This window comes from Aegilops tauschii, chromosome 7 (assembly GCF_002575655.3).
Source record: "Aegilops tauschii subsp. strangulata cultivar AL8/78 chromosome 7, Aet v6.0, whole genome shotgun sequence".
NCBI lineage: Eukaryota > Viridiplantae > Streptophyta > Magnoliopsida > Poales > Poaceae > Aegilops > Aegilops tauschii.
The window spans coordinates 78451196-78464755 of NC_053041.3; the positions used below are offsets into that span (position 1 = coordinate 78451196).

Sequence of the window (13560 nt, forward strand, 5' to 3'; positions counted from 1 at the left end):
AAAAGACAACCTTAATTAGTTTAAGTAAAGGCAAGCTTCACATGATTATAAGACCTCAGTATATGTATAAGCAACTGAACTAAAAAGAAGTATATGTATAAGCAACAGAAACGTGTGGTTCACATTAGCTAATGCCAAGGTATACCAGGTGCCATTCCATCTGGCTGGGGCATTAGATAAGCTAGACTTACGTGTACCACCAGAGCGCGCATGCAGTTGCGCTACAATGGAAACGGCAGTGCAAGCTTTACTCATCCCTTTCCGTGCACGCCATTGTATATATCTTTTGTCTTGTTAATAACGACCTTGCTTTTGAGTGGTTATCGTGTTAATCGGCGCTCCGTTCCTGGCGAGGCGTGGTTCCAGTGAAGCTGAAACGTATATATGTACGCAATGCGCGGCGTGATGCCGGCGGTGGTGGGCTGCGCGAGACCCGCTATTAAACCCCATCGTCTTGCACACATTAGGCATCCACCTCGAAGTGCATCCACCCCCGTTCAACTGTGGCAGAGGCCATGGCAGCTGCAGCAGCGGGTGAGAGCACCAGGTTAATTGGGGTGAGGAAGAAGGGGGAGGACAAGTTCGGTGCGGCGATCATGCACCCGGTGACGAAGACGTTCCTGTGGCTAGGGACGTACTCGTTGCCCGAGGTCGCTGCGTGCGCCTATGACCTCGCAGCTAGGGAGCTGAAGGGCGCAAAGGCAAAGCTCAACTTCCCTTACCCTCCGCCGGCCAGACTGGTTAAGGAGGTGATTGCTGCACCGAGGCACCGCAGCCACGGTCATGAAGCACCGCTCTTTCAGGTCGTTACATTGCCACCAGACCCCACATCACCGCCTCCACCACCGCCTAAGCTCGTGGTTTACTTTCCCTTCCCCATCGAAGTACCCGCCAGCAACCCCCCGCCAGTGCCGGCATACCCGTTCCTGCACATGCCGCGTCCGGCACGAGCACGGCTCAGCCCGCAACCAGCGCACGCGCCCGCTCCAAAGACACAGCCGCCGATCCAACGGATGAACGTCATGGTGCAGGCGGAAAGCTGCTTAAGCTCCTCAAGGGAATCCCTAGGGGCTTCTTCGTCGCGCCGCTTGGTGTTCAAGAAACCCAAGCTGGTCGTAGTTCCCCTTACCCTTAGTGCTCCTACAGAAGGAACAGGTGACAATTTCACCAAGCCGTGGTATTGCCCTGATTTTCCTGTTGTTTAGCCTCGGCCGGGTGAACTATGCACCAAGATCTCATAGTCGTGTGCCATCATGATCCATGGGGGGTCTGAATCACCTATCTTATAAGTTTTTCATTACAACAAGTTGTATTTTCATTAATGTTTTAAGTGTGTCGTACCATATAATATGTTTACTGTCATGTTTGTTTTTACCAATCATATGTAATCAGGTAATCTATGTTGTTTGTTTCATCAACCTTCTCTTGTGTGTTTTTTTTTTGCGAGTACACTCTTTGTCTTATGTTACCATCACCTGTTTTGAGTACAAATCATATATTAATTTAATCCATTAGTTAATTAATATATAGTTCAGTTTGTATTTAAGATTATTGTTTTGAGGTGAAGAGAGAATATGTTCGTCAAACACCGGTGCTGCTACCCTTTTTAATGCAAAGCAAAGAAGCACGAAATACTGCGTATGGAAATTTCAGGAAAAAACAATGTAATCCCCGACTTCTCTACCATATCATGCAGACTCGTTAGCAACCAGGTAAGTTTCTATAGATCTTCTGCTCCCGGACCACCACATGAGAAGTTGGATTGTGTTAGAGTTGGAGAAATATTCTCTATGTAATCTTAACTATCTCAATCTCTTCTATCCCGTATCTGTTTCTATCTCCTTGTAATAGCTGGATTCCAAATCCATCTCTTGTACTTCACGGGTCACGGCAAGGTTCTGCCTCAATAAAATAAACGCCAGCGGCTCTCCCTCGAGGAGAGTAGGAACGCTTCATCGATTCTAATATGGTACGAGAAGCTATCGCGCGCTTTGCCGCGCTGTCCCTCTCTTCTTGGGTCTAATTATCCGTGGATATAAATTGGTCGCTAGGTTGCGGGCAATAGTTATGCTAGACTCGGTGTTTCTTCTTGCAATGGTTTTTGGTGGAGTTACAGTTTGGACGCGAGAAGAAAGACAATGTTAGTTACATACGACACGTAATTTCAATGAAATTCACACAAACGTCGATCACCAAGACAATTGACCATGCCACCCCATCCACCCCCTCCCTTCCCCACCTTGGCGGCGAATAATGTACCAACACCGGGTTGCTTCTGGATTCTTATAGAGTCCAATAGCACTTCCTGGTCTGCTAATTTATATATTGGGCCAACCCATTAATACAGGTTCACCAGCTTTGGTTTCTTTTATTATTTTTAACCCACCCCCCCCCCCCCCTTCTTGATTTGCTTGTTGCAGAAATGGATAATCCGCCACAAGTAATTTGGGAAGGAGGGAGTATTATGTTGCTTTTTTTTGCTTCAATTCTAAAAACAACTAAATGTTTAAGTAATTTCAGAAGGTATTTTATAAAATGTTAATATATTTTTTAAACGTGTTCGTACATTTTAAAATATATTCATGTTTCATAAAGTGTTGACATGATATGTTCACACTTTTTAAAACATGATCATAAATTTAAAAGATCTCCATGCACCATGCTTTAAAAATGTTCGCACATTTGAAAAGTGTTTATGTCACAAACCGTGTCTATGCATTGCTTCTAACATTTAATAAATGCATGAAGTTTTAAAAGTATTCATGTATCTATTAAAATATGTTCATATTTCAGAAAAATGATTCATGAAATGTTAGAATGGTTAGGGCATCTCCAACGGCGACCCGTAAATTTCTTCCCGCATCCGTCAGCGAACACGGATGCAGGAGGCAGACATCCAACTGTAGCCACATACATTTCACAACAACTCGAATCAGCCAGTCAAAATTTGTTCAAACAAGTCCATATTTCATATAAAAATGGCCGGATTTCATATAAACATGGCAGAATTCATATAAACATAACGGATTTCATATAAACATGATAAATTTCATTACAATTACATCAGTGGTGTTAGTCGGGCTCTAATCTAAATGATTGCCGGCGTCTAGTCCTCGTGTCCGGCCATCAGCCCCGAGAACTGAAGCTTCACCATCTCCAGTTCCGCCTCAGCGCTCTCCAGCTCCGCCTCCGGAGCCCCGGGAACTGAAGTTGTCTGGCTCCACGTCACCGCCAAGCGACTAATCGGCCGCCGATGTGATCCCACCAAGCTGGTAGCGAGGAAGAGTAGTGCACAGTAGATCACCGCCTCTCTGGTCCCAGGAAGGCCACCGCTCCTCCCCTCCCATCGACACCAAGCTTGGTGGTGTCGATGGGAGGGGAGGAGCGGTGGCCAGTGTCGATGGGAGGGGAGGAGCGGTGGCCTTCCTGGGCCAGAGAGGCGGTGACCTACTATGCACTACTCTTCCTCGCTACTAGCGGCGCTCACGTACGTGCCGACTTCTTCATGGTTGTGGCGGCAGGGAACGGCCTCGGCGTTGTCCTCCTCCTCCTTGTCGGTCTCGCCGAACACACCCTCGCCTGCCTCCTCGTCGCACTCCTTGCCGATGGCCGCCACCTTCGCACCTGTTGGCGGCACCGCCAGCGGTCAAGGTGGATCTCGCGGGCGGAGCGGTAGGACTCGAGCAGCGCCTCCTGCTCCATGATGTCTGCGTCCGGCGCGACGCCCTACCGATGGCGAGCTGCTCCTCTGCCTACAGATGCTCCTGGAGGAGGTGGTGGTTGTAGGTGGCGTCGGCCTGCGCCTCCTGGAACTGGTCCTCCGGCACCATGTCCATGTAATGGGCACGTGTCTCGCCGATGGTCATGGTGTAATGCACCGGCGAGGGTGGCGCAGAGGAGGAGGTTGTCGCATGCTCGTCGTCGGCAATGTCCTCCACTCAAACGTCGTCATCCTCCGGCAGCCTATCGGCCAGCCAGCCGGCAGCAATGGCAGCCATTTCTTCTTCTGGTCTGGCGTCAGCCCGTCCCAGAGAGTTTTGGCCGGGAGGAATCCATGACGGGAGTTGTGCACAGGGGGATCGGAGGCGGGATGACTGTGGCTATGCCCGGGGCAGCAGTTTATATAGCAATGGCGGGCGGCAGGGGAATGGACGGGTGGCGCCAGAGGAGACGCCTCAGCAATCGTGCGCCATCAATGTGGGCGGTAGACGGACGGACGGACGGATGACAGTCGTGTCATATGAATGCGCCGCAACCATATGCACCGGGAAGCAGTGGAGATGTTGTTCTCTCGGCCAGCACGCCACTTCAATGCTAGCGTCAGTGAGCGGTCATGTCTGCTCTAGCCGGGCATGAATGCGGCCACTGACGCTCAGGAGCGGTGCTGACCGTTTCGGGCGGGAAGCGCGCTCAGAAGGAAGGAGGGCTTTTTGGTGGGCTAGGCGGTTAGAAGCGGGCTTAGGAGCGGTCCGGACCCTCACAAAACCCCCTTATGTTTTTCTCTGGTTTGCGGTAGAAATCGCATCAGAACCGCCCTAGGGATCGACACGTTGGATGGCTTCCGCGGTCCGGACAGGGCGGTCCAAACGCATGCGAGAGGTTTACGGGTCGATGCCCATAGTGAGTCTTTAATTGGTTGGATGTGATAATAGACTTTTTTTTTCTTGACTGGACAAACAAAAAAGCATGGAAACCCACCACGTATACAAGAAAAATAGGCATGCACAGAATCAAGCTGCCAACACAACACGTCCTCCCTATCACCTGGGCCTGGGCCCATGCACCGTTCACACCCCTCAATTCACCGTAGGAACTTATTTCTAGGGAGCTTAGTAACTCTATAGATACAGAGCCTAGCCTCTTCCCATCATCTAGCGATCCCATCATCCAGTGAATAGAAACCCAAACCCAATCATCGCCAGAAACCCAAATCATATCGCCATGGCTGGTTCCAGCGTCGTCGCCCTCAACCTCGGAGCTCCTCCAACAGAAAAGCTCACAAGAGGGAATTATCTTCTCTGGAAAGCGCAGGTGATGCCAGCGCTGCAAGGCGCACAAGTAACCAGCCTCCTCGACGACATAGATGCCGCACCGCCAAGAACGGTGGAGGTCGCGAAGGCAGACAAGACCACGGCCATGGAGCAAAATCATCTGTATGGCCCGTGGCTAGCGAAAGATCAACATGTTCTGAGCTACCTGTTGAATTCGCTCACCCCCGAAATCTTGGCGCGGGTCATTGGTAAGGAAAGTACTAATGATCTATGGAATGCTCTTACCACACTATTTGCTGCGCAGTACCAATCTCGGATAACAAATCTGAGACTTGCATCTCCAACACCAAGAAGGGCAACATGTCAAGCCACTCCTTCATTGCCAAGATGAAGAGTCTCGGAGATGAGCTTGCAGCCGCCGGTCTTCCAGTGACCGACGGCGAGATGGTCGATTACATCCTCGCCGGCCTTGATCGGGACTACAATCCCATCATTGCAGCAGTCGGCGCCATCAAAAATTCGATCACAGTTGATGATCTTTTCTCACAGATTACATCTTTCGATCAAAGGATGGAGATGTTGGGTGACGGACCATCAGGCTTCTTATCATCTGCAAACGCCATGTATAGAGTTCGTGGGCAGGCCCGTGGTAGAGGTCGTGGGCGAGGGAACAGAGGGCGCGGCCGCAGTGGCGATCGTGCCTCTCCCTCTCCTTCTCGCGGCGGTGGAGGCGGCTATCAGCAACGCCAGCAGTGACAACCCCCACAGCAACAACAGCAACAACATGAAGGGGATTATCCGTGCCAAATTTGCTACAAATATCATGCCGGAGGTGCAAGGGCCTACTGGCACCGCTATGATGAGGACCGTGAAGAAAAGAAGAAGGCCAACCTCATCACTAACTCCTACGGGATTGACACAAATTGTTTTGCAGATTCCGGCGCTACCGAGCATATCACGGGGGAACTTGACAAGTTGACGATGCGAGAAAGATATACCACGGTGGTGACCAAGTGCACACGGCAAGTGGAACGGAAATTGCCCAAATTGGTAACTCAATTGTTAAAAGCCCTAAGAAAAATTTGCATCTCAATAATGTCTTACATGTTCCTCATGCATAAAAAAAAATCTTGTCTCAGTTCATCGCTTTACTCTTGATAACCAAGTTTTGGTAATATTCTATCTTATTCTTTTGTCGTTAAGGACTTGGCAATGAGGAGAGTCATTCTTAGAGGAAAGTGTGAGGGAGGCCTCTACCCACTCATATCATCAGTTTCTTCATCATGGTCCAATAAGCAAGCATTGAGTGTCGCCAAACTATCATCGGCAAAGTGGCATCGTCGCTTGGGTCATCCTTCTTCTGCTATCGTTCAACATGTTCTTAGTAGAAATAAACTTCCTTATGAGTCTAGTGTTGAGTCAGTTTGTGATGCGTGTCAACAAGCTAAGATTCATCAATTACCATATCCTATCTTTACCAGTGTGTCTACTGCTCCTTTGCAACTTATTTTTTCAGATGTATGGGGACCAGCTCCAACATCAGTTGGTAGATTCTCATATTATGTAAGCTTCATTGATGATTATAATAAGTTTACTTGGATTTATTTTCTTAAGAAACGATCCGATGTATTTCAAGTCTTTAGCAATTTCCAAAATCTTGTTGAACGCCAGCTAAACTCCAAAATCCTTGCTATGCAAACTGACTGGAGTAGTGAGTATGAGAAACTCAATTTTTTTCCAAAAAAAATAGGAATTTCACATTATGTCTCTTGTCCACATGCTCACCAACATAATGGCTCTGCTGAACGAAAACATCGTCACGTTGTTGAAGTAGGACTCGCCTTGTTAGCTCATGCATCCATGCCTCTCAAATTCTGGGACGAAGCTTTTCTCACCGCCACATATCTTATTAATATTCGTCCTAGCAAAGTCATCAAATTTGAGAATCCTATAACACGTATTTTTGGCATAAATCCAGATTACACATCTCTTCGCATTTTTGGTTGTGCATGTTGGCCGAATCTTAGACCATATAATACACGCAAGCTTGCATTTTGTTCAAAAAAAATGTGTCTTTTTAGGATATAGTCCTATGCACAAAGGGTTTAAATGCCTTGACGTCTCTACTGGCAGGGTCTACATCTCTAGAGATGTTATCTTTGATGAATCAGTCTTCCCTTTTGAGTCTCTTCATCCAAATGCCGGTGCCCTTCTTTGAAAAGAAATACTTCTTCTGGATTTTGATCAAGGGGGTGATAACAATTGTGCTAACCAATTTTATAATAATATTCCTGCCTCTATTCCTAGTATTATGCCTATGCAGATGCCTGGAGAAAACGGTGGCCAAAATGATCAAGATGATCAAAATCATGATCCGGATGAGCCATTATTTCATGTCAATGGAGAAGAAGGTGCTGGCGCAGGACACGAGGAAAATCTGGCGCCTGACATGCCCTTGCGCGTACCAGCCTCGTATCGCGGGGGCGAATCTCCCTCGTGTCGCACCCCTGCAGGCAGCAGCAGTCAGGCGGGCCAGGCCGACTAGGCGGCGGCGGGCCACTCCGAGGGCGCCGTGTCACCGCACGGGAGTGCGCTGGCGACACGCCTGCAGCCCAGGGCAGCGACAGCCGCACCTGTGCGCATGCAGTCGACAACGTCTGCTGAGACCTTCTGCGGGCAAAAATGCTGTGGCCAAGGATAGCGCGAGCTCAGGATCAGACACACAAATGATCATAGGATCGTCTACATCCTCCCAGTCTACATGTTTGGACAGATCTGCTGGATCATCTGCGGACAGTCAAACTGTGCAATCTCCTGTGCGTTCACAACGTCAACCTGCTGCTACTCCAAGGGCGATAACCCGTCTACAAAAAGGTATAAGAAATCCAAAAATAAGAACGGATGGCACTATACCGTATGGCATGTTGTGTATTTCAGGTGAACCAACAAAATTAAGTGATGCACTTGGAGATGCTAAATGGAAAAAGGCTATGGATGAAGAATATGGCACACTCATGGGGAATAAAACTTGGCGCTTGGTACCAAGTCAAAGAGGTAAAAATGTTATTGACTGCAAATGGGTGTATAGAATCAAAAGAAAAGCAGATGGCTCCATTGATAGGTACAAGGCACGTCTAGTTGCTAAACGATTCAAGCAACGCTATGGCATTGATTATGTGGACACTTTTAGTCCTGTTGTTAAAGCTGCTACCATAAGACTTGTGCTAGCCATTGCTGTTTCCAGGGGATGGAGCCTTAGGCAGCTATATGTTCAGAATGCGTTTTTGCATGGTGTTCTGGAAGAGGAGGTCTATATGAGGCAACCACCAGGTTATATAAACAAACAAGCACCTAGTTTGCAAACTTGACAAGGCTCTTTATGGTCTGAAATAGTCCCCTAATGCACGAGAAAAGGGCGGTAATTGGGATTCCCAGTCCCGAACTAAAAAATGCAAATAATTAAACAAAACACCCCCGGGACTGTTGTTGGTATGGACGGCAACCGTTGTTTCGGACAAGCCGTGGAGTGTGATTGATGGTGGAGGGGGAGTAAACCTTTACTTTTATCGCTTGGGAACCGCCACTAGAGTGCTTAGCATGGAAGCTATTGATAACTGATGGTCATGAAGTAAATGAGAAGGGTGCATGTCTCAAAATATCATTTACCTCTGTTTTAAAACTTGAGCTCTGGCACCTCTGCAAATCACTGCTTCCCTCTGCGAAGGGACTATCTATTTATTTTTATGTTGTGTCATCACCTTCTAAAACAAAGCGCCCGAACCTGAGAGCACAACTGTCATGACTTATGCATTGTGTGTAGCTAATGTTGGGTGCATCATGACTGGATCTTTTCTACCATGAATTACAATGTTTAGTCGCTGCTTGAACTTTAGAGGTGCTCTGCATTTATGTTTTGCGGTCTCAGAAAGAGCAAGCGAGATACCACTATTGTCATATTATATCGTGGTTGTTTTGACAACGTGTTGCCGTTTGAGATATCTTATTATTGCTCGCTAGCTGATTATGTCATTGATATGAGTTAATATAATCTTTAAAAGTTATTGTCGGCATGGTTGGTTATAATGATTGGCTGAAAACCTGGGTGCTGTTTAAGCTTATTTATGCAAACAAGAGCAAAAGAGTTCGTAAAAGTTTTTCCTTTTCACTTTCAGTTTATCAACTGAATTGCTTGAGGACAAGCAAAGGTTTAAGCTTGGGGAAGTTGATATGTCTCCAACGTATCTACTTTTCCTAACGCTTTTCCACTTGTTTTGGACCCTAATTTGCATGATTTGAATGAAACTAACCCCGGACTCACGTTGTTTTCAGCAGAACCACCATGGTGTTCTTCTTGTGCAGAAATAAAAGTTCTTGGAGTAGAACGAAACTTTGCGAGGAATTTTTATATAATATATAAGAATTTATGGAGCCAAGACCTACCGGAGAGGGGCACCTGGGTGGGCACAACCCACCAGGGCGCGCCCCCCTCACCAGGAGCGCCCAGGTGGGTTGTCCCCACCTGGTGGCCCAGCAGACCCTGAAACCGACGCTATAAAATCCTATTTTTTCAGGAAAAAACCAGGGAGAAAGAATTATCGTGACCCACAAGACGGAGCCTCCGTCACCTCCTGTTCTTCCTCGGGAGGCCGGATCTGGAGTCTGTTTGGGGCTCCGGAGAGGGGGATCTTCGTTCTTCATCATCACCAACCCTTCTCCATCGCCAATTCCATGATGCTCCCCACCGGGAGTGAGTAATTCCTTCGTAGGCTCGCTGGTCGGTGAGGAGTTGGATGAAATTCATCATGTAATCGAGTTAGTTTTGTTAGGGCTTGATCCCTAGTACCCACTATGTTCTAAGATTGATGTTGCTATGACTTTGCTATTCTTAATGCTTGTCACTTTGGGCCCGGATGCCATGAACTCAGATCTGAACCATTGATGTTATCATAATTTTATCCATGTTTTAGATCCGATCTTGCAAGCTATAGTCACCTACTACGTGTTATAATCCGGCAACCCCGGAGTGACAATAGTTGGGACCACTCCCGGTGATGACCGTAGTTTGAGGAGTTCATGTATTCACTATGTGTTAATGCTTTGTTCCGGCTCTCTATTAAAAGGAGGCCTTAATATCTCTTAGTTTCCAGTATGGACCCCACTGCCACGGGAGGGGTAGGACAAAAGATGTCATGCAAGTTCATTCCATAAGCACGTATGACTATTTACGGAATACATGCCTACATTATATTGATGAACTGGAGCTAGTGCCATATGGCCCTAGGTTATAACTGTCTCATGATAAATATCGTCCAACAAGTCACCGATCCAAGGCCTACGAATTTATCCTATATTGTTTCTACTAAGTTACTACTGTTATAATCACGGTTACACTTGCTACAAAAATACTGTTATCATTGTTACTGTTACCGTTGCTGTTGTTACCACTATCAAAACTATCATATTACTTTGCTACTGATTACTTGTTGTAGATAATTAATCTCCAGGTGTGGTTGAATTGACAACTCAGCTGCTAATACCTTCAAATATTCTTTGGCTCCCCTTGTGTCGAATCTATAAATTTGGGTTGAATACTCTACCCTTGAAAACTGTTGCAATCCCCTATATTTGTGGGTTATCAGCCATTCCTGTCCGCCGATGCACGGCCCCGGCAGCACACCGGCGGCGCACCTGAGCACGACCAGACGAGGTCGTCGACATGTCTCGGCCGGCCAGACCTCCCGGGCAACCGCAATGCCGGAGGCCCTCGAGCCTGCCCTGTCGCACTACATCCCCGCCCCGCACGCCGGTAGGCCAGACCTCCCGACCCGCTCCAGCAGTTGCCCATCTGCGGCGGATTGGGGCATGGTGGCAGGCAGGCCACGCGCTAGAGAAGAGGGGGAGGAGTCCGATGGTGCACCACCTCGCCGGCGACGGGACCCATGGCCGGCGTGGTGCTGCTCTCCCAAAGCCGAAGGAGCTGATTGCTTTTTCTGTTTTTGATTGAAGGATGTCCCTGTAAAATTACAAGGACTGTTTTGTAAATATAGAAAATCCCTCATCTAACGACTTCTAACGTGAACTATTACGCCACGTCAACAGTCCCGGGACCCACTATCATAATCGTGCTTAAAATGACATAAGCCATCGACTAGTGTTTTTTGCAAAAAAAATAGGCTTGAAATTAGTGGTATTTGGCACAAAACTATAGAATTGTGGTTTCTGCAATCCTAGCCTTCAATGTCGATGCTTTCTGCAACTCACTCAGCAGATGGATAAAATATTCTTGATATTGTCATAATTCACTTGTGTCTCGACCTCGACCTAGGAAGCAACACTCTATCAGTGTTGGGAACTCAACATCTTAGAGCGTGGATAAAACAATTAAACTGGAAACCATCTATAGCAGACCACCCCTAGATAAATGATGAGTGCATTACACAAGCAAGAAAATATGAGAGGAATTAAAGCACTAAGTAAAAGAGGGCGGTGAGAAACGATGATTTTCGGTGAAATGATCAATATTTTGCAATAAGCTGGAGCATTGGAAACTCAGCCCATTCACTGGTTAATTAAATAATCAGTAGTTCAGGGTCAGTATGTCTCCAAGTAGTGAATCATAAACAATATCAACTTTCCCTATGAGCAACAATATCAACAGTAATTGGTTCTTTTAGATTTGATCTTTTCGCAAGAAAAAGAACAATATCCTCGTCACGTCCTTTTTAACTGTATCTTAAAAAGCAATATAATTTATTCTCTCCAATTAGGACATTGGAGGGTTTAAAAAACTAGAAACTAATAGGTAGGTAAGTGAAACTACGAAACTGCTAGATTTCTTCAGAAGAAATACAATTATTAGACTTGTATACGATATATGGCAACCATAAACAATATCAACCTGTCCAGTGACATGTAACAACCACACTTCGTACTACAGCAAACTACTTTGGCTCCTCCACTATTTTTTGCATTTGTTGGGATCGGATTTATTGGCTTCCGTAGGTTCACTTTTAGGTTTTACTTACAAGGGTGCAATCAAAGTCCAGTATTCCGAAGCAAAATACAGTTATCAAATGATCATAAAGACACCATCTTGTATTGACGTGCATGTATTTTAAGTCACTACTTGTCATGTTAGACCTTTTTTGAAATAATATGCGCATGCAGAGGTTCATTCTAACAGTTGATTAGGACGAACAGATAAAATGATAGGGGCATATACATGCTATGAAGTCAACTATCTTAGCTAAATACCTCCACTCTTTCAAGGAGTTCATCCTATCTCCGATGTCTTGCAAAACTGTTTTGCTACAGCTGAAAGGATTCCTTGCTTATTTCAATGTTCAAGCTGTGTTGACTGCCGAATTAAGGCATTTCTAACCGATCCGCTATCCGGCGCTAGAGAAATAAAAAGATAATTTTACCCATCTAACGTGCACCTAACCGATCCCCGATCCGCCGTAAGGGAGTAAAAATTATACTCCGGTGCCAACCTTCTCCCTAATATACTCGGCCGCTGCGGCTCCGAGTAAAAGCCACGCCTCTCACTTGCATCGCCCCCCGCCCCTGCATCTTCGCCGGCACGCCTCCCGGCGACCGCCGACCGGCCCCGCCACTACCTCATTGCCTCTCCCTTGGCTCCCGCCGCCATTATGCCCGATATTGAGCCCGTTCGGTCCCCGTCGCCGTTGCCGGAATCAAGGTGAAACGCCACCGCCATCGCCATAGCCAATTCGTCCAATTTCTTCGAAACTTCTTCATTTTCTGCTGATCGTCCTATCTCACCTTGCTTGCACACAGCTGCAGGTCATTCGCACACGTCGTCGCCCGCCGGTTTGGTCTAAACGACACCAGCCGGCCGGTTCACGACCACCGCATCGCAAGTGTTCGACGAACTGCCTAGGTGTATTTTTTTGTTCATTTCTTTTTGAACATTGCCGTTTGGATTGAACCTAGCTGTTTGAATTGTAGATGAAGAGGTTGAGGGAGATGGTCTGGGAGGACTCATTGTTATCCGAAGAGGAAAAAGACGACGATGACTTTGACACATTCTCGGCATGATTTTCAATGATGACACTACTAAGGAAAACCTTATACATAGAGTCTTATTAGTAGCGCATGTTAAAGAGAGGCGCTACTGCTAATTAGTAGTAGCGCGTTCTAGTTTCGAGTGCTACTAGTAGGTGGTTAGCAGTAGCGCGTTATGGTGAACCGCGCTGCTATTATGGCCAGCCCGTGCCCAGCTGCCCATCCCCACTTAGCATTAGCGCCTGTCCCGTACCGGCGCTACAACTATGGACATTAGCAGTAGTGTTGGGCCTAAACACGCACTACTACTAAGCCCATGTTATCATCGTCCTCCGCGCCTGACCTCTCAGTCTCCCCCCTCGCTCTCCATCCCCACTCTCGCTCCCACCCTCGTCGGCGGCCTACCCCGCACTGCTCTGACCGCCGTCCCTACGCGCCGGCCCTCCCCGCCACCGGCCCTCCCCCCGGTAAGTATCTCTCCCTCCCTCCGACCGTCGTCTCCCTAGCTCTGGCCCTCCTCCATCCCTCCCTCCTCTATCCC

General features: G+C 47.4%; 1 protein-coding gene across 1 annotated transcript; it reads left to right on the forward strand.

Annotated features, from left to right (window-relative positions):
- Positions 1 to 427: 427 nt before the first annotated feature.
- LOC109754423 (uncharacterized) lies at positions 428 to 1418 on the forward strand. Its single transcript, XM_020313332.4, has one exon. The coding sequence runs from the start codon at positions 516 to 518 to the stop codon at positions 1203 to 1205; it is 690 nt and encodes a 229-aa protein (XP_020168921.1). The 5' UTR covers positions 428 to 515; the 3' UTR covers positions 1206 to 1418.
- The last annotated feature ends 12142 nt before the right edge of the window (positions 1419 to 13560 follow it).

Excerpts from the sequence above, each read along its gene's own strand:
- LOC109754423 (XM_020313332.4), top strand. The coding sequence starts at position 516 with ATGGCAGCTGCAGCAGCGGGTGAGAGCACCAGGTTAATTGGGGTGAGG.